Source organism: Dasypus novemcinctus, chromosome 5, assembly GCF_030445035.2.
Source record: "Dasypus novemcinctus isolate mDasNov1 chromosome 5, mDasNov1.1.hap2, whole genome shotgun sequence".
In the NCBI taxonomy this organism is placed as follows: Eukaryota; Metazoa; Chordata; class Mammalia; order Cingulata; family Dasypodidae; genus Dasypus; species Dasypus novemcinctus.
Window position 1 is genome coordinate 21,781,084 of NC_080677.1, and position 21,705 is coordinate 21,802,788.

Genomic DNA, 21,705 nt, shown 5'->3' on the forward strand with positions numbered 1-21,705 from the left:
CTTTAAAATCTAGGAAAAAATGCATCCAAATCTCTAAAAGCTCTCTAGATGCAAGTCAAAGTTATTTCCTCTCTTCTCTCTCAAATAGTTTGTCCAGTTCTATTGTGATACGCAGGGGGAGAAGAGTTTGCGTGCACTGGGACTTCCTTGTGCTTCTCACCCAGAAGAGATGAAGGACTTGTTCCCCCAGTTTTATTTATCCTGGTCCTGTTGCCTGGCAAACAACAACAATAATGTTGATAGCAGATACTGTTCTAATCGCTTTACTTGTATTTCATCTTCCAACAGTCTGATGAGAATGATACTGCTCTTCTCCAGTTCACAGATGGACTTTGAGAGTCAGACTTGTTATGTAACTTGTCCAGGGTCACAAGGCTGATCTCTGACCCTGAGCCCTCACACTTACTCAGGAACTTTTTTATCTGGGGAATGAAACCTAGAGGACAGACAGAGAAAGCAAACAGCAGAGGCTGGTGCCGTTCTGTGCAGTATGACTTGCGCTGCATCATGCATTGCCTTTGGAATGTCTCATTCTGTGCCCGTGAGCTGTCAGGTGGAAGCCGGTGGAGACTTGGGGCAGACTGCCTACTGCAGAAGGCCCCAGCTGGTAATCTGATGCAATCGAATTTTCTAGGGTGGCGCTGAAAGTTCTGCTGCCGCTGCTGGAAAGAGGCAGAGACACAAGTTTTCCATATTGTTTTGCGATCAGCAGGTTTGGAAATTTTGAGTGTTTGGCTGGCGTTTGGACTCCAGGATGGTGGAAACACTCCCACATTTCCTGTGGCCTCAAGTCTGGGCTCTGAGATAGGGAACTAGGTCAAAGCTTTGCCTCCTTCCCTGAGAATGTCAGCACACATCACTAAGTCGGGGGAAGGGAGCAGGGGAGGAGGTGAGCAGCCACTGGCATTCCAGCCATATAAAAGGAACTTGAAAAACAAATCCCCCAAACCAGAAAGTGATGGCATTATATATCCTGCCATAATGCACTGAATGGACTGGGGGAGAGTGTAAACTACAATGTAAACTATAATCCATGGGGTGCAGCAGGGCTCCAAAATTATTTACCAAATACAATGAATCTACCATAATGATGAAAGAGGTTGTTGATTTGGAAGGGGTGGGGTGAGGGGTATATGGGAACCTCTTATATTTTTTAATCTAATGTTTTTTGTGATCTATGTATTTTTTAAAGGCAATTAAAAAGAAAAAAAAAACAGAACGTGCATAAGTTTGTAAAATAATGAACTTTCCAGTTGACATGCTGATACCCAAAGTAGAGCACTCTGAATAGAGGGAAAGAGAACCAGAAGCTCGCGTCTCATCCTGTTGTTGGTAGTTTCTCCATGAGGAAAACGAATCTGGAACAGGCCCTGCTCTCACCTCTGGAAGGCTCCATTTCTGTTTCTGTCTAGTGATAAAAATGAATATCTGCTGCTTGAAGAAGGGCCTGAAGGTTTTCTGTGCAAGGAATTCTGGATTTTAAAAATGCATCATAGACTAGCATAATCCTTCTTCACATTTTTCTTTTTTTCCAAATCCCAGAGTTTGCTTTCAAGAAAAGAGTGATTCATTCATTCATTCATTTATCTGAAAAATATTTATCGAGCTGCTGCTATTTGCCGTGTCATCAGGTCAGGACTAGAGGGTCAGAGGTGACTACAGTGTGATTCCTCCTCTTAGGGAACTCATCTAAAGTAATATGCTAAAATAGGGGAAAGTGGTCTCATGGGTCGTTCTTTGTAAGGAAGCGTGATGGGCATTTACCTCCTGCATGGGAGGCTCTGGGGTCAGGGAAATCTCTCTGAAGAGCTGACTCATGAGATGGGCTTTGAAGTGCAGGTAGGAATTTTGGAAGCAGACCCAGGATGAGGGGAAAGCGCATTCGAGGTGGAGGGAAGAGTATGGAAGAAGACAGGAGGCATGTGAACGTGGCAAGTTCAGGAAATGGCAAGCCGTCGTTGTCCCTGGAAAGAGATGGCAGATATTAGTCGCAAGTGCTCTCACTCTGCTCTTAGATCACAGCACACGGGGATGAGTGATCCCGACTGCAATGAACCCTGGCAGTTGCCATCCTTGAGTCGTGCTCCCAGTAGCCACTGCAAGTGGACTGTCAATGATCTTAAGGGAGAACCTATTTGCCATGTCTGACTTATGGAGTTGTTGCCCCGTGGAGGCGGGGAACAGGGCTGTGGCTGATGGGGAGACCACGGTGGTGCTTGGAGTTGGTTGGAGCCAGGCTAGGAAAGGTTTATGTGCTGTGGGTTCCCAGTCACCATCTCTAGTTTTCAAGCAGGGTGTAAGTTGTTCCTTACCACTCCCCTTCTCAGAGTTTGCACAGTCGAAGCTGCAGTTAATTGAAATTTTACTGCCCTATGTGAACTGGAAAGAATTACTCAAAAGATTTTGTCTTTGGGCTGCTTTTCTGGAGATAATTCCGTAGATGCAGGTGATGATTATTCAATATGGGACTAAAGGAAAGAGTTTTCTCTGCCACTTTCCTCTACATTTCTGGCCAAGAAAATTCAGAAATTATTTTTTTCCTGAGAAGCTAAAGAGGAAAATAGTCTCAAACGGTCATTTCCCAAAGTGTGTCCCATGACACAACAAAATGATCCATGGGGAAAAAAACGTTTTCTGGACAGAAACTTTTGGGAAATATTGTGGATCCCCAGTACACATATAGTATGTTAAAGACCCTGAGAAATCAAGTAGTAAAGGAACTTTTTCAAAGTATTAAATGGTAATTAAAAACATGGGCTATTGAGTCAGCCAATGGATTGAGTTTAGGCTAGGTTTCCTATGTGGTCGTGGGACTCTGAGCAAGTCTGAATCTCAGTTTCTATGTCTGTAAAATGGACTAGTAATGATGCTTACTTCCTAAGATTATTATGTAACATAAGTAGCACAAAAACTAGAACACAGAATTTTAGTTATCATTAGCTATAATTCCATCCAGTGTTTTCCAATCTATTTGACTGTCTTCTTTTTTTTAAATAGTATTTATTAACATCTCAAAGAATTAGTAGCATCAGAAATACTGAACTGAGACTCATTCCTGAAATCTATGCGTGGTTTCAGTTAGCAATACTAGAGCGGAAAGGCAACTACCAGGCACTGAGGGCTACATCAGAAATGCAGACCTAGAGGTATATGAGCTCTAGAATTTGGGGGAAAAAAATCATTTCAGCTTAGCAGCAAGGTTAGGTTGTAGAATTTCATTTGTGTTTTGTGTGCCAGTCATGTCTCAAGGGAACGACAAGATAAAATATTCAGGACGGTGAACAGATATGGTAAGGCTGACCTATTATTTAGGAGCTGTTCAATTACAAGTGACAGAAACCCAACTCAAACTCACTTAGCATAAAGGGAAATTTATTGGCTCATGTATTTAGGTTTCTATTAGTTCATGTATCTAGGGTAGCTCAGAAAACCGAAGGAAAAGTGGCAGGAATTGGAAACAATATTTTTCTGACTCCTGCCCTCTCTTTTGGGTTCTCAGCCCTTTTCCACATGGAGGGAGCATGACTGCCAATAACTTCAGCTTAATGACCCCTGGCAGAGGGAAAATTTTTCTCCCAGCCCTCAAAGATCAATCCCCAGAAATTGATTTTTGGGTGATGTGCATGCCTCTGGGCCAGTCACTGCTGCCAGGGAGAGGGCCGCTGCCGTTGGCCAGGCCTGAGCTCGTACACACCCTTGGCTAGAAGACCTTGGGCAGGGCCTGCTACCTGAGAAAGAGGCATGGAAAGCTTGCTGGGCAGACAGTCAAAGCAAATACAGTGCATGAGGGAAAAGTTCTAGAGTAAAAAGTTAGAAAAGGGAGTTTGCGTTTTACGTGGAATTCCCTGTTCTATTGGTTTTTAGCAATGTAAAACGACTTTGAGTTTCTTCAATTCAGTCTTGCGCTCTCACTTCCATTTTATAGTTATAATAATATATTTATGTCTGTGAATGCCTGCTTAGTAAAATTGGTCTACTTAATGAGGTCTTTTGAAAAAAGGATTGGAGTCAGTCACCTTAGAGCAGTGGTTCTCAACTGGAGGTCATTTTGTCCCCCATGGGATACTTGACAATGTCTGGAGACATTTTGGAGTGCGGTTCCTGGCCTCTGAGGGTGGAGACCATCCTCCTATGCATAGGACAGCCCACAGCAAAGAGTTCTCTGGACTGAAATGACAATAGTGTTGAGAAACCCTGCCTTAGTGGTTTTATAAGAACAGGAATCTGTTGACCAAATTTATTATTCTAAATTTTGAGGATTAAAAATATATACATTTTATATTGTGTATTTAGGGGAAGGGCCTTTGCTTTTTGAAAAATAATTAATTAATTTAATTAATTTCTCTCCCCTTCCCTGCCCTCCCCCCCTCCCCCAAGTTGTCTGCTTTCTGTGACCATTCGCTGTGTGTTCTTCTGTGTCTGCTTATATTCTTGTCAGCAGCACTGGGAATCTGTGTTTCTTTTTGTTGCGTCAGCTCTCTGTGTGTGCGGCACCACTCCTGGGCAGGCTGCACTTTTTTCATGCTAGGCAGCTCTCCTTACAGAGCACACTCCTTGTGCATGGGGCTCCCCTACACGGGGACACCCCTGCATGGCAGGGCACCCCTTGCACACATCAGCACTGGACATGGGTCAACTTACCACATGGGTCAGGAGGCCCCGGGTTTGAATCCTGGACCTCCCATGTAGTAGGCGGATGCTCTATCGGTTGAGCCAAATCTGCTTCTCGCCTTTGCTTTCTATTTATTTATTTCCAAATGGTAACAATGAGAGTGTTATTTTGCCTACATTCTCACCACTCAGTAAACATTCTTTTTTGCCAATATAAGAGGCAAAAATGGCATGGTTTTGTTGTTTTAGTTTGCAGCTCTCTGTTACAGTTGACATTTTTTGAATATTCATTGTAGGTTTCCTCCTCAGTGGATTGCTTGCACATACCTTTTGCCCTTTTCCCTTTTAGGATGTACAATCTTTTCCTGGTGAATTTATGAGATCTTTGTTAAGGATATTTTTGCCAGGTTGGGTCACATTTGTTGCAATTTTTTTTTTAGAGCAGCACAATAATATTGGTGTTTAATATTTATTTCACTACACCAATATTTACATGCTGCTAAGTTGCAAATATTTTACCAGTGCTTTTTGGAATGCAGACTTTTTTTTTTAAGTTTTTTTTTTTTTTTTTGTATCAACATCAGTCTTTTACTTATGGTTTTTGTCTTCACCATCACCTACAAAGGAATTTATCACTCTCAAGAGTCTGTAAATATTTGGGGGAAAGTATTTAAACTCATGAACATTTAGTGTTTAGTATCTTCCTTCAGTGTCCGCATATAGTAACACCTGTCGCTTAGGGCTGACAACGATGGAATGAGGAGGATGTTTCTAGCACCCAGTCCAGCTCCTGCTCTCAGTTTCCACCACTCAGTCCCTTTCTGGACACTGTTCTATAGCCTCCATGATGACAATTCAATTAATATATACCAATCAAATAAATTTTTTAAAAAAGATACTGTAGGAGCAGAGACTTTTCCCTGCAAGTTTCCATAGTATTGGAAACCGATAGTATCTAGAAACACATTTCACCACCTGACAAGTAAATGGGCCAAGTTATTTCTAAGATTATCTTATGTGGCTTTTGTCAACAGCATAGATGTGTACATGGAATAGTTATTCTTTTGGCTTGTGTTCTTCTGAATGCAGATCTTTTGTAGAGTCCCCACCATTCTGAAACCTTAAACTTCCTCCTTAGCACTCTGCGGAGTGACCCTCAGGTCCCTGATGGAAACAGAGAACCTGAAATGGCCCCTTGCCATGTACTGATCCATCTTCACCCTCCTCTGCTGAGGTGGGACACATCCACTTCTCCTTCTTCAGGTTCTTCCTTGACAGTCATTGCTCATGTGTGTCCTCCCTAAAGAGGAATTTCTGCCCCTCCCTGACATGTGTTTGGGAAAGGGAACAAGATAGGGTTCAGCAAGCCTGGAAAATCACAACCTCTTGAAAAATGTTGAGGGGACAGTATTTGTCCCTTAGTGTATTCTTGAACCTAGACAGGAAAGAAGGGTGCTGAGATGTTATCAGTCCATTTGGAATGGGATGCAGCACAAAGAAGAGGAAAACACAACCTTTTGTCCCAAGTCTGTTTCCAAAGGACCTTCCTAAGGCACAGTGAACCATGCAAAGCAATGGCCTCAAAAAGGAAAACTCCTAGAGCCCAAGGAAGGTTGAGCAGTGCTGAGAGAAGGAATAAAAGGACACTTTCATGGGGAGCAGCAGGCTTTCTGGAGGCCCCATCCCTCTCTCCCTAGCCAGAAAACAAGCAGAAAATGTCTACTTTTTCTTGCAGGGACCACTCAACATTTAAAATATGGGAACAGTGACTCCTTCACCACTATCCTCATAATCATTGTGCAATCGTTGTCCATCGCCAGTTGGTAATGGCTGCTGTGGGGCAGAGGACAGCTTACCTGAGGAGAAAGAAACCACAGAGGAGTTGAACCGAATCATTTTCTCCAGCTGTTCTGTGTTCCTTGCTCATTGATCTGCCTTTCGCCCCCTGGCCCATCTGTCAGGCTCTTTCAGTGCAGCTCAGGAGGGACTCAGTTCACCAGGGGGAAGGGTACTAGCTTTCCCATCACGCAGCTTCTTACAGGAGCAGCCTTATAACCGGGATATTATTTTCATTTCTTTTTTGTCTCAGTTGTTTGCTAGTGCAAAACAAAGACTAGAAATAGGATAATGACGTTTTAGGCCACTGCAGGGACCAAAAATCCAAAATTCGTAGAAAAAGAAATGGATCAGGACTTGGGGATTGTTTGAAGCTGCCTGGAAAACCATGTAGGGATGTAACAGATCTGCAGAAAGCCCACACTGAGGTGCGCTGTTATTCAGACAGACGTGGGGACATGTAAGAGGCCTCTGAGCAAGGAACAATGTGTGAGATGAGACTTGAAGAGCTTCCGGATGTGCTTCTCTTTGCTGTCCTAGAAATGTGACCTAAACCTAAAAAGAAAAGCCAGTTTTTAGAATCTTTGTGCCAATGACCCAAGCCATGGACTTGGCCAGGGAAAGATGAGGTAATATATATATATTTTTCAGAATAAAAAATAAATAAATATACATAAAAAGAATTCAGTGGAAGAAAGAGGAAAGGAATTTTCAACTTGCTTGGGAGTTATGGAGTAGCATGTAATTTACAAGCAGAATTTAGAAACTAACTCCCAAGTAAGAAGTGACTCTTCTATCTCATTTAGTTCACTTAGCTGTAAAGAAGCCACTTGACATGTGTATTAAGGTTATAGAAACTTAATCTTGAAATAGAGTAAAGTAACTCCAGCAGGCAAGCTGGAACATTTAAGAATGACCCACGCATTCATTGCCCAGTTGCCTCCAGGGATTTGCTAGTTACCTTAAAAGGCATAATGGCTGGACAGTCAAACCATCCGCACAGACTTCCCTTTTGTTTCTTTCTTTAGTGGTTCTTAAACTTTAAGCTGTATGAAAAGTATTATACCAAGCTGTCTACACAAATCCACATAGCCTACGTTTACCCGGCAATTTAAGGTATTTAGTTGGGTAATTCTGGACACTAGAGTTGGTTTTACTGCTGGCAGCTCTAAGGACATGGCAGTCTGGGAAGGGATTCGTCCATTCAACAACCATTGTCACGACTGATGGGGGCTCTTGGCATCCTGTGGGTGGAGGAGCCTGGGAATGCTGCTAAATACCCTACAATGCACAGAACAGCCCTCACAACAAAGAAGGGTCTGGCTGCACATGCCAGTTGCGCTGAGGGTGCAAAAGCCGGAGCTAGCACCTTCCTCTCCTGTGTTTCATCAAAAGCAATAGCGACTCTGTGGAAGCCTTCAGGGCTAACTGTTCCCTCATGGAAATGCAAATTCAAGCAGATGAAATATGGTCTTCTACGGATGAAAACACAGATTGGGTTAGCACTTCTGCAGTTGAGCATTTGACTCCGCCCTAGGGAGTCTTGCTTCTCCTGTCCCTTGGTGTTAACGTGGGAGAAACTGATGAAGTGTAATTGGGCTTAGGTAAGTGAATCTGAAGGGGAAACCCCCTTTCCTCTGTGCGAGCTCAATGGCCCTTTGTGTGCTGCTCCTGTCTTATTCTCCAGGGAGAGCCCCTGCTATTGTATTCTCACCTGCTCAACAGGTTTTCTTTGAACCTTCTCTGAGAAATAATTACCAGTTAAAGGGAAGGAAAACTAGCTTGGTGTTTGATTCCTGGAAGGATAGATAGATAGTCTCCTTCTGTGTAATTCTAGACTGTTTTATGTAGAGGTAATGGGAAGGTGCTCAAAAATGCATTTTTATTTTTATTATCTACTTTCTTGACCCAAGATTGTGGGCTCTTTGTTTTGAATTCACCTTCTGGGTCCCAAACTTCCAAGGGAAGGGTAACTTTCCAAGAAGCTGAGAAGTTAGAAAATCTTGTTTATTGACGCATGACTGCTAATATGTATGTTTAGTTTTTAAAATGATTAAAAGAAAGCTGAATCACTGAAGACCATGATGCTACCCTCTACCTACGTTTGTGAATGGGTTTGCTGGGGCCTTACTCAGTTATTAATGTGTTAACTCAGCTTGTGAAAAAGAAATACCAGGGTGACTTAAAGTTTGGGTCTTTAAAAAATTGTTAACCCAGCTTTGGGCATCCAGCTCTTTTAAAGAGTTTTTATCATGCTAGAATCCAAAAGACACCTGTCATATGCACTTTCACTTTCAACTCTGAATTCTGGGCATTTCTTCATGGAATGCTCCCTCACAGTATTTCCTTGTGGTTTCCTTTCTCCTCTCTGCTTTGTGTAGTGAACATGTAACCGATTGTGTGAAGGCCAGGGCATCAGAGTTTAAGATGTATCCTTTCATAATAACACAAATTGTATCCTTAAAAATGGTCAAAAGGGCAATTATGTTATATGCATGTTACCACAAGAAGTGTGTTCTTTCACGTGCCTCAGAAATGAAGAAAAAGCTTCTGTGAGAAAATAACTCTTTTTCAAAATTTCTCTTTTAAGATCCCACTTTCTCTATGAAGCCTGCCATCACTACTTAAGTTGAAATTTTTCAGAATAATTCTTCTGAATTCCTGAACTACTTTCTCTGCAATCACAGATAGGCATTTTGCTATCAGGGAGCTACTAAAGTTTTCTTTCATTCTCTCTCTCTGTGGTATGCATATTATATACCATTTTTTTCCCCAAAATGTTTTATCAATTTTGAGGCTGGGTTATTTTGTCTTGAACTTGCTTGTGACAACATATAGAATTCACAGAATCTGGAAGATGCTTGGTACATTTATGCTGACTGCCGTATTGCTTTGGCTGCCATAGCTGGGTTTATGGACACAGATGGATGCCAAAGCAGATGAGTCTGTCATGCCAGTATTTCTAGTGAAAAGTTATAAATCTGTTCCTATACATTTCATTTTAGGTTAGCTCTAGTCCCATCCTTCTAAGATTAGTTGGTCTATTTGCACCATTTTGAAGGAGGGCAAATTATTTGTGAAGACTGCAGTGTGGGAAGTGCAATTTGGCCTTTTGGAGGATGCGTTTGTGTGGATATAGAAATTGTCTTTGAAACTGAGGAAATAATGAACTACATTTTCAGAGTTTCCTCATCCCCAAAGAACTACTTTCTACTATTTGAAAGGTAAACTGTTGGAGTTTCCCTGTTAATTTTCACATTCTTTTTGTAATAAAAATAGAGGGGAGCAGATGCGGCCCAGGTAGTTGAGGCCCTGCTTCCCGGTGCCTCCTGAAAACAAAAAAAAGCAAACACTTCCCACATACTAGGTCTGGGGTTCAATTCCCAGCCATGGTAACTCAACAAAAAAACCAAACCGAACCGAAAAACAAAGCAGGAGAATCTACTTAGTCATCCAACAGGGAGATTAAGAATAAAGAAGTCAAGGATTAAAAACTAAATATATGTATTAGCAGCCATTCAATAAACAAGCTATTCTTACTTCTCAGTTTCTTGAAAAGTTACCCTTCCCTTCGAAGTTAGGACCCAGAAGGTCAATTCAAAACAAAACATTAGAACCTGTTTTCTTGACTTTTATTCTATCATTGAAATTGGATCCTGAATTTAGGTGGCATGATTCTGATGCAGTACATTGTTCTTAGAATTCTCAAATGAATAAAGTATATGGAGACTATTTTTAAAAAGTCCCTAGTGCAGATTCTCTGCGCTATATAATTATATTATAATTATAATATCTCACACATGTGAGATATTATAATTATTTAACAAGTCCCTATTGTTGGATATTTAATTATTTTCAAATTTGGGGAATGATTTTTTAAAAAACAGGGAATAAAAAGTCCCCCAAAAACAAAAACAGCAATTGGTACTGTTATAGTTTGGTTAAGTTAATAATTATTTCTTGAGGATAACATCCTAGAAAAGCAAAATTACTTTTAAGGCTTTAGGTAGAATTTACCAAAAGGCTTTCTGTAAAGTTGTACCAGTTTATACTCTTACTAGTTGTACATGGATGTGAGCTTCTTTCTTTAGAAATCACAAATGCAGGTGGTAGGCATGTCAAGGGGGTTGAGAGTGGGGTGGGGGAACCTACCAAGTTATGACGCAGCTGTTCTGGAGCTCATTCTCTAATTTTCCTGACCTTACTTTGCTTCAGCTACTTTCCTAATCTAGTAACATACCAGGCACACCCCTGCCTCTGGGCCTTTGCACTTGCTGCTCGCTTGACCTTTCTCTAGATATCCACATGGCTCACTTCCTCACCTCTCACAGGTCTTTACTCAAAAGCCTTCTCAGTGGTCTCCCTGTTTAAAATTGGACCCCAACCACACTACCCTTGCATACTCACACACTTCAGCTTCTCTTTCTCTGCTTTATTTTTCCTGGTGGCCCTGTTGCTCTTTGGCATCCACATTGGCCGCTGACACTGAGTAGGGGCTTGATAAATATTTGTTGAGTGAGCGACTGCACCACTGCTCTGTAGATTTGCTCTTGCTGGTGAGCACAGCAGGTTTCCCTGAGTATCCTTGATCGAAGGAGCAGCCATTTTGTTTGGGTTCACTTCCTTTCCTTGTCAACTCTGCTGAAGTTCTATGTAGATATGTTTCTGCTACTAGTGTTGTTGAGGTTCTGTGATGAACTCTGTTCTTTCAACATCTGGGATAGAAACTGAAAAGACCTTCTCTGGTTTGACAAAGAACTAAATGTGTGTGTTTGTTTAAAATCTTCCTACAGAGATAATTTTTTTTTAAAAGACCAGAACCCAGTAGGAAAAGGGCAAAAGCACAGTTGACAGAAAAGCGAGCATGTGACTTTTCTTTTTATGGCCAGTCTCACTTGTAATAAGAGGAATACAAGTTAAAAGTATGCTGAGGGAGCAGGTGTGGCTCAAGTGGCTGAGCACCAGCTTCCCACATGGAAGGTCCAGGATTCAGTTCCTAGTGCTTCCTGAAAAAACGAGAAAACAAGAAGCAAAACAAAGGAAAAACCAACTCAGGGAAGCCAATGTGGCTCAGTGGTTGAGCGCTGGTTTCCCGCATACAATGTCCTGGGGTTCAATTCCAGGTCCCCAGTACCTAAAAAAAAAGAATCAACCAGCTAGGCTTGCAAAAGTCCAAACTGTTGGTTAATTTGTGTGTGAAAAAATAGACAACCTCATACTAGGAGTGTGAATAGTATGACTGTTAGGAGGGGATATTTGGATATGTCCATCCAAATTTTAGAAAGCATATACTCTTTGACATTTCACTTCTGTGACACTATTGTGATGATTTACTTACACATGTGCAAAATTTTACTTGCAGTTATTCACTACAGCATTGTTTATACTAGCCAAAGATAAGAAATCACCCAAATGGCCAGCAGCAGTGGACTGCATAATCAAATGGGATGCAGCCGTACAATAAAATATGTGCAGCTTTAAAAAAGAATGAGGAAGCCCCGTTTGTACCAATATGGAAAGATTTAGAAGATACACTAAATGAAAAATAAAAGTTAGAATGGTCCCTTTTACCTAAAGAAAGGGTGAAATTTGAAAATATATTTTTTGTATTTGCTTTCTATACGTGAAGAAATTCTGGAAGGATATATAAGCTTTCTTGTGTAGTAACCATGGATACCTGGAGGGATGGGGATGAAAGTGGATATTAGGTGGGTGGGGACATTGGGAGGAGGGTGATTTCACACTGCCTATCTTCATATATAAATTTTGAATCACACGAATGTTTTACCTATTAAAAAATTAAGTGAAAAAAAAAATCACCCAGTTTTGGCGCTGGCTTCTTAGCTACAACCCCAGAAGCCTGCTCTGTGAATTGATAAATTGGGCTTTTTAAAAATTGGAAACAATCACGATGCCTTTCCATAGGTGAATGCATAAACAAACTATGGTACATCCATGCAATGGAATGGAATGGTATCCAATGTTAGAAAGCAGTGAGCTCTCAAGCCACAAAGAATCATGGAGGAACCTTAACTGTATATTGCTAAACGAAAGAAGCCAGTCTGGATATACGTATGTATGTATGATTCCAGCCATATGCCACTGTGGAGAAGGCAAAACTATGGGGAGAGTAAAAAGACCATTGGTTGACAGGAACTGAGGTGAGGTTGAGGAAAAGGGTGGAGCACAGGGCATTTTTAGGGCAGTGAAACTCATCTGTATGATAACCATAATGGTGGATACCTGACTTTTTTGCAGTTGTCAAAACCCCTGAGACACAGAGTGAACCCTAATGTAAGTTATGAACTTCAGTTATTAATAAAGTACCAATATTAGTCAATTCTAACAAATTTAGCTCATTAATGCAAGATGTTAATAATAGGGGAAACTGCATGTCTATGTGTAGAGGGAGGAAATATGGGAACTCTCTGTACTTTCTGTACAATTTTTCTGCAAGGGAAGAAATTTTTAGTTTTTTTTTTTTTCCAAAATAAAACTTATTATTTGGAAAAAAAAAATCATCCTAAAAGCTAGTTTGGGAAGAGGCAGTAGAGGCTAAGCTTTATTTTTTTGAGTAAGCAACATTGTGCATTGCAATGAGAATTCAAGGTCTCTTCTAATGCTTGTTCTCACCACATCTGTAAATTCTCTCCCCCTTGGAAGGTGCATTGTGTGAACTGGCCTTGGGGAAGGAGTGTGTGTGTGCGTGCCTATGTGTGAGCATTTCTTCCTCCTCAGATGTCCTGGTTGCTATAGTGCAGAGATCTATTTGTGACACACAGAAAACACTTTAAAGAAACACTGCTTCCTGACTCTGACTTCCTGGGCAATCTGTCCTTCCGGAGCCTGGTGAGCACGAGGGGTTTACATGCATTCTCATAAGGAGAGTGAGCCCAGCTCGTTCAGACTCCGGGGACCGTTTGGAGCAGAACCAGGTGGTAAGGGGCGGCTTTCCGCTGAGGAGTCACCCAAGCTGTCCTGACCCAGGACAGTGTCTGCTCATGGCTTTCTCTCGAGATCGTGGGCACCTCCCCGCCTCTTGCCTCTTAACTCAGGAGCACGACTGTTGGTTGTGCAGTTGGCGCCCTAATGTCTTCAGCACTAGAGCCCTGACTGGGAGCCGTTTTTTGTACCTCAACCACTAGTGAAAACAGGAAGTGATGAAGCAGAATTCATCCTGCATCTGCACTGAGTGACTTTTCTTTCTCTTTTTGTCATTCCTCATTAGGTGCACACGCGTGCGGCTGCTGCGCCGTGGGATACTCAGTCCCCCTGGCTCTGGACGTAGCTGGGCTTTACCATGCCACCGCCCGCCGACATCGTCAAGGTGGCCATAGAATGGCCCGGTGCCTACCCCAAACTGATGGAGATTGACCAGGTTCGTCACGCTGGCAGCGTTTTCTCCATTGCTTTCAGTTTCCTTTCTATAGTGGGATTTTCATAAACTTTGGATACCTCTTCTTTTCTCCCCTTTCTCTCCTTTGGCTGTGTTGAAAAATCGGAGAAATAATAGTTGCATATAGTTCGATTTCTGTGCCACGTACAATGGAGATGGATGGGGTTTTTATATGCTCTTGGCATCTCCCTGGAGTGTGTCAATACAGGGTTTGTGTCCAAAGCTGTGAAGGACCCAAGAGGGACAAGGTTATTGAGCTGTAGACAGTCCACACAAGGGGGCTACCTCAGACCTGCCTGTCAGTGATTCATCAATATGTGCAATTGTTTCCATGTAGGCAACACAACGCTTTGTTTTTGAATCTTTTGTTCCTTTCTTTTACCAAGCACATTGGATATTTGATATAACATTAATAGCCATAACATGAAATTAGTGTAGAAGGTTTCTTTGGATCCTGCCCAAATATAATTTTAGTAGTGTAAAATTCATTGTGTGTCTAGTGTGTTGTCTGGCATATAATAAATATTCAGTAAAAACTGATTGAATGAAAAAGATATGAAAAAGATTTTTAAAAATGGTTTTACCTAAAAAGTCATCCTTTAGCTTGGATCCTGAGTATCTTATGGTACAACTCATGTTTACTAGTTGATTATGGGTTTTCACCAGGAGCTATTTTTGTACTTATTTTACAGTATTCTTTTATTATTCATTCTAGAGTAAATGCTTTAAGGGAACACATAGGGTTGAAACCTAATATACACTATGGTTCTCATAAAACTTATAGCATAGGACTTTAGATGACTTTCTACATTTTCAAAATTAAGGTACCATAGCAACTCCACTTTTCATTCATGTTCTAGATACTGTTTTATGATCATGATTTGCAATTATTCTCCTGGTGGGATTTTATTATTTGGTTGAAGATCACTGCAAGAATTATATGGCATTGTATGAATCCAAAAGAATCATTAAAATAAATTATAAAGGTCAAATGAGAATTAGTTGAGCTTGAATTTAAGACAAGGAAAAATTTTTAGGGTTGTTATCACAAAAGGTGCCACCAGACCAATATATCATTGTAATTTTAACTGTGCCATTGAGGGCGATTTTTTGTGTGATTCTAGAAGCAGCCCATGTTGGATGTGATGCACAGTAGTTCCCTATATATTTGTGTCAGAGGAAAAATTGCTTAGCCTTTTTCATCTTTTTTAAGAGAGGATGCTAACTGAGTTTATCTCCACAACAGAAATGCCTGGGCAAACTTAGGGCAGACTGAATTTAGTTAGGATTAGGTGTGGCCACAACCTAAGAGAATAATGGCTTCAACAAGACCGTGTTTGCCTCTCATGCACACAGTGGTCCCAGGCTGGCTTGGTGGTCCACACTGTCTGGAGTTTTCTCTTTCTCAATATGGGGGACACAGGATCAGACGTGTGGGCAACACCTAGGAACTGATTAGAAACACTCCCACTACCAGACCTCCTGAATAAGAATCTGCATTTTCACAAGCTCCCCACGTCTATGCATAGTCATGTCTGCTGAGCTGGACTCAAAGTTTCCAAGCCCAGGTGCTCACCAGAATTAGTCACCTGAGCACTTGTTCAAATAAATGTCCTCAGTGGCCCCCTCCCGAGAGATTCTAATTCGGGAGTTCTGGTGAGGATATTTTAATCTAATGTTGCAGATTGATTCTGCTGTGGCTGATGGTGCTTGAGAACCTCGACTTCGAGGCAGCAACTTAAAGATATGGACTTCTAGGGGCCTATGAGGTCAGCCTAGTGCTCTCTTCCTTTCGGGATAGTTCTTTGTGTTTTCATAACGTTTTTCATAATACTCTTTCCCCTCTGCTTTTTCCTATTTATGTCTTCATTCATTTATTTGAACGTGGTAAAATGCACAATATAAAAGTTACCGTTAGTGACATTTAGTACATTCGCAAGTTGTGCAACTTTCCCCACTATCTAGTTCCAGAACATTTGCATCACCCCAAAGAGAAACCCCAAGCCCAAGAAGCAGTTACCTCCTAGTCCCTGCTCCCTCAGCCCTTGGCAACCACCGATCTGCTTTTGGTTTCTATGGATTTGCCTATTCTGGACAATCATATAAATGGAATCATACAATATGTGGCCTTTTGTGACAGATTTCTTTCACTTAGCTTAATGTTTTCAAGATTTACTCATGCTCTTCTAAGGTTGTCCCATGTGTCAGTACTTCATTTCTCTTTATGGCTGAATAATAGTCCATTGTATGGATGTACCACAATTCATTTATCCATTCATCCAGTGACAGGTATTTGTGTTGTTTCCGCCCTTTGACTATTGTGAGTAGAGCTCCCATGAATATTCATATACAAGTTTTTGTTGGAATACCAGTTTTGAATATTTTTGGGTATATACCCAGGAGTGGAATTGCTGGGTCATGTTTTAATTCTATATTTGATTTATTGAGGAACTGCCACACTTTATAAACTTCTTACTTGCAAAACTGCATGTAGAGTTCCCACATATCCTTCACCCAGTTTCCCTTAATGTTAACATCTTAACATATAGAATGTACAACAAAACTAAGAAATTAGCATACTTTTAATGATACTGCTACTAATTAAGCTACAAAATTTATTTGGATTTCAAGAGTTTTTCCATTAATGCCCAGGACCTCACTTTGTGTTATAGCTGTCATGTTTCCTTAGTCTTCTCCAATCTGTGACCGTTTCTCAATCATTCCTTGTTTTGAATGGCCTTGATCATTTTGAAGGGTAAATTTTTATTTTAGTACTCTATCAAATACAGAGAAATTGCAAGAATAGTGCAAAGAGCTCCTTTTATCCAGGTTCACTAACTTAATATTTCGCTTCTTTTGCTTTCTCTCTTCTCTCTATAGTATAGTTTTTCTAAATCATATGAAAATGTCTTGGAGGCATCATCCCCTTTACTGCTAAATAATCAGGGTTTTTTTCCTAAAAACAAAGTATTCTTTTACCTAATAGCAATATAATGATAAGAATCAGGAAATTTAACATTGATTCATCACCATCATGTAATTCAAAGTCCATAGTCCTTATTCAGATTCCATCAGTTGTCCCAATATGGTCCATTATCGCTCTTGCCCCACAGTTTAATACTCTGTCCAGGATCATCCACTGGATTCCCTGACATGTCTCTTTAGTCTCTTTAATCTGGTACAGTTCTTCAGTCCTTCTTTGCTTTCATAACATCGACATTTTTGAAGAGGACAGATAGCTATGTTGTAAAATGTTCCTCAATTTATGTTTGTTTGATATTTTCTGTGATTAGATTCAGGTTTTGCATTTTTGGCAGATACAACAGGGACATGATATTGTGGACTTCTCGGTACATCAAATCAGGAGGCACATGATGTGGCTTTGTCCCATTGTTGGTGATTATTTCAGTTTTACATATGAGAATATTGCTGTTCAGAGAAGTTCGGTGATTTGTTAGTCAGTGGTAGAACCCAGACATAAACCCAGGCCTCTCTTACTCCAAAGAGTGAAGTCTTAAACATTTGGCCAAATGGTAGTCCTGATGTGGAGCCCTGTGCAGAGAATTAGAAGCCCAGGCCCTGGTTGCTCTGAAGCTGCTGAAGTTGGAATGAGACTCGTGGCAGTGCTGCTGCTATGTGCTGTTTCTTGATCTAGCTAGAAGTTGGTGTCATTGGAAATATATTTGCCTAAGCAATAAAGTATTGGGCAGTGATTACTTTTTGGGTTTTTTCTAATCTTCTACCTTCAGTAAGTGTCACCTAGCTTGTCTCTTTCCCATTGTGCATCTTTTTAACCGGGATGGCTAATCTTCCACTAAACAGGATTTTCAGAAGTTGGCTTAGCATGGCTACTGCTCAGGGATCTCCAAGGAACCTCGAGTATCCCCCCACTCATCCCATTGTGTTGTCATTGTCTGTTGACTTAGACCGATGGTCCTCCACCTTGAGTCGCACAGGGAGCTTGTGAAAACCACACACTCCCAGCCCCACATGCACAGGTTTTGATTCTGTGGATCAGGCATGGGGCCCTTAATCTGTTTTACTTAGTGATAGGTGTAGCCAGTGCAGGGGATCCAACTGTTCAAGAAACACTCACTAGACTGTGAATGCTTTCGTTCGGTGGTTCTGTTTCTCCAGTGCCTAGTGATCAGCACTGAATAATTAGGATACAGTAGCCCCATGAAAGAGGCTACCTGAGGGGTGTTTTCCTGACCTTCAATTCTATTCAGCCATCCTTGGACAGTGATGGTTGTGTTAAAGAAGATGCCTGCCCACATTGGTCTTGTTTATCTTTTTAAATTTTGAGGAAACAATTTTCTGTTTCCACTCAGCAGGAAAAGCCCCTTGGAGCTTTGCACAAATGGAATTTGCTGTATCATATGAAGCTGATAACTCTTTTGAGAGTTATCAGCTCCGTAGTTCCTGGCTTTTGCTGTGGCCTTCATTCATCTGTTACTGAGTTTCAGTCTCGAGGAGCTACTTGAAGCTGAGGATGGTTGTCTGTGTACATAAAGCTGAACAACTCTGGCATCCACTGTTCTTGTTAACTTACTATTTAGTGAACAGCATGTATTAGGCTTCTCCAGAGAAACAGAACCAACAGGAGATACATATACATACATACATATATTTGTGTAAAGATTAAGAGCTTTCTTATAGGAATTGGCCCATGAGCCTGTGGGGATAGGCAAGTCCAAATTCCATGGGCAGAGACTGTAAGTTGGAAACTCGATGAAGGTGAAATTGAATTCCCCAGGAGAAGCCACAAATTGAAAACTCCAATGAAGGTGCCAGTTAATTCCCTGGGAAAAGGCAGCCACGTTTTCCATCAACTGACTATGATTTAAATCCTCTATGAAATAGTCGTACAGTACATTCCGGCCTGTGTTTGCTTGATCAAACAGTTGGACACCAAAACTTAGCCAAGTTGACATATGAAAATTAACCATCATACCTATTTCTCAATCAAGAGTGTAGAACCATGAACCCTTTGACAAGAAACATTTGCTAAGAGGCAGTGTAGCATAATAGATGCAGTACCTGTTTGGGGTAACAGTTAAACCTGGATGTGCATCCTGGTGCTTCCCCCCTGTACCCTACCCCAGCTTCCTATAAAAGGCTCATGTAGCTTCTTTGAGCCTCAGTGTCTTCATCTTGTGAAGTTAGGATAATAATTTGCTACTTGTATGGTTGTCCTGAGGGTTAAAGAGAATGCATGAACAGAGCAGAGCATGTTGCTTGGCTCAGAATAATTCCTCAACAAAGGCAGCCATGATTGCTATTGTTATTTCGGACAGGGTTCTCACTTAAATTAGTATCTCAGTGTCTTCGGGATGGAGGAATACAATATGGATTAGAGTGGACTTACTGGTATTCTACTGTAGAAATATTGTAACTCTAGCAATGGAAGAAATTGTGTCACTGATGTGGAGACAGTAGCCACGGGAGTTGCTGAAGGCAGGGACAGTGAAAAAGAGGTGTGATATTGGGGCATTTTCAGGACTTGGAGTTGTCCTCCGTGATATTGCAGGGACGGATGCAGGACACTATATATCCTGCCATAACCCACAGAATGGACTGGGAGAGAGTGTAAATTACAACATAAACTATAATTGATGCTGTGTAGCAGTGCTCCAAAATGTACTCATCAAATGCAATGAATGTACCACACTAATGAAAGAAGTTGTCGATGTGGGAGGAGTGGGGGTGTGGGGAGTGGGGTATATAGGAACCTCATATACATATTTTTTAAAAGATTTATTTTTTATTTCTTTCTCTTTCTCCTCCCACCCCCCCCCCCCACCTGTTGTCTGCTCTCTATCCATTCGCTGTGTGTTCTTTGACTGCTTGCATTCTTGTCAGTGGCACCGGGAATCAGTGTGTCTTTTTTTGTTGTGTCATCTCACTATGCCAGTACTCTGTGTGTGCGGTGCCTCTCCTGGGTGGGCTGTGCTTTTTCGGCAGGGTGGCTCTCCTTGTGGGGCACACTCCTTGCATGTGGAACTCCTCTACGCAGGAGACACCCTTGCGTGGCATGTCATTCCTTGTGCGCATCAGCACTGCGCATGGGCCAGCTCACCACATGGGTCAGGAGGCCCTGGGTTTGAACACTGGACCTCCCATATGGTAGGCAGATGCTCTGTCAGTTGAGCAAAATTTACTTCCCTCTTATATTTTTTAATGTAACATTTTCTGTGATCCTTGTATCTTTAAAAAAAAAGAGATAATAATAAAAAGATAAAAAAAAAATAAGTTCGAGAATTAGATACTTTGGTCTTTTTTTACCTGCCCCTCTGTCTTTAACAGCTTTTCCCTTTTCTCCTTCTTTCTATGCCTAACTTTTTAAATGGTTAAGGAAGAGAGAAAATTGGAGGGAAGTCCTCACCTGGTAATAAAGGAACATGCTAACTGGACATGTAGTCTATTCATGCTGTGGAACGTTCATTGGCCCTTTAGTACTCCCCTGGGATATTTTCTTCCATATTTTAGTAACTCACCAACTTTCCTGGGACAGCTCTTCTGCACCCTGCACACAAGGCACACTCTTTGCTACCCCTGCCCTGCCCATTCCCCCTGCCTGTCTTGCTTCCCACAGAGTCCACTGCACCATAAAGCCTCCACTCCTCTCTGCCTCATAACCTCTCTGCTTTAGTGTCTGCAGCTTCCACAGACCTTTCAATGCCCTTATTTTCTCCCTTCTTTTCTTCCTTTTCTACTGTCCAGCAGAAAAGAGTTGCTCCCACTTTCTTTCCAAGGCTATCTCAGTCTATCCCAGTCACCAGTCTCTTCTGCTCCACCTGTTTTTTTCTTAACTTTCTTTGCTTTTTTTTTTTTAAACTAAGTGTAGTAATGTATACATAACATAACATTTCCCATTTTAACCACTTTCAAGCATACAATTCGTGGTATTAATTACATTCACAATGTTGTTCTACCACCAGCACCATCCATTACCATAACTATTCCATCACCCCAAAGAGAAACTCTGCACCCATTGACCATTGACTTCCCATCTCTCTGACCCCTGGTAAACTGTACTCTACTTTCTCTTTCTGTGAATTTGCATATTCTACTAATTTCACATAAGTGAAGTATCTGTCCTTTTGTGTCTGGCTTATTTCACTCAACGTTATATCTCTGAGGTTCACTCCACCTGTTTTTTTAACCCATCCTTTTCACCTTATTTGAGACTCTCTCCTATCAGTCTCCTCTTCATTTGTTCCTTTCTCTTAGCGTGCTTTCAAGTGTAAGCTCTTCTATTTCTATTGTGGAAAATCTTCCTCTTGACCTAATAATTCTCTGTTCCTAGTGTGTAATTTATTCTCTTTCTTTCCTTTCCAAGCTTATTTAAATGTCATCAGTATATGCAACTGAAGTTTCCTAATCTGAATGAATAACAACTTCACTCTCTCTAGATCTGCCCTCCTTGATGAGGCCAGTGCCTTCCTGCTTGCTAAGCCAAATGTGCTGTACTCTGTGTTGGCTTTCCTTGCCCTCTTGGTTCCGCTTGGCAAAGCTGCTCATACCTATTTTCTTCAAAACTCTTCCCTCTCCTCATTAATCTTTAGTGCCTGACCTTCCTTCTCCTCCTCTGATTAGTACTTAGAAGTTTCCTCCATCATTCCATGTCTTCTTCCTTTCTAGATCTGTAACCACCTCAGTGCTTAGCCCTGTGGTTTGCATGCTCGTCAGCCACACTCTTTGCCTCAGATTCCATGTTTCCTCCTGACTTTATATGGCATCTCTATCTGGGTAACACCAGCTCCAGTCACCAGCCTGGCTCATTGATGGCCACCCATTCCGTCTATCTGTTTGATGGAAATATTGCTCCCCTGTATAAACCTTTAATTGCCTACGGACTA

The 21,705-nt window shown here is 41.4% G+C and overlaps 1 protein-coding gene across 7 annotated transcripts in view; it reads left to right on the top strand.

The window, feature by feature from the left end:
• ELMO1 (engulfment and cell motility 1) overlaps positions 1-21,705 on the top strand; it is a 559,155-nt gene that overhangs the window by 82,583 nt on the left and 454,867 nt on the right. For all 7 annotated transcript variants that reach the window (XM_058296771.1, XM_058296773.2, XM_058296772.2 and 4 more), the window contains exon 2: positions 13,676-13,825. In XM_058296771.1, the coding sequence (XP_058152754.1) occupies positions 13,748-13,825 (78 nt within the window). In that variant the 5' untranslated portion in view covers positions 13,676-13,747. The remainder of the gene's footprint in view (positions 1-13,675; positions 13,826-21,705) is intronic.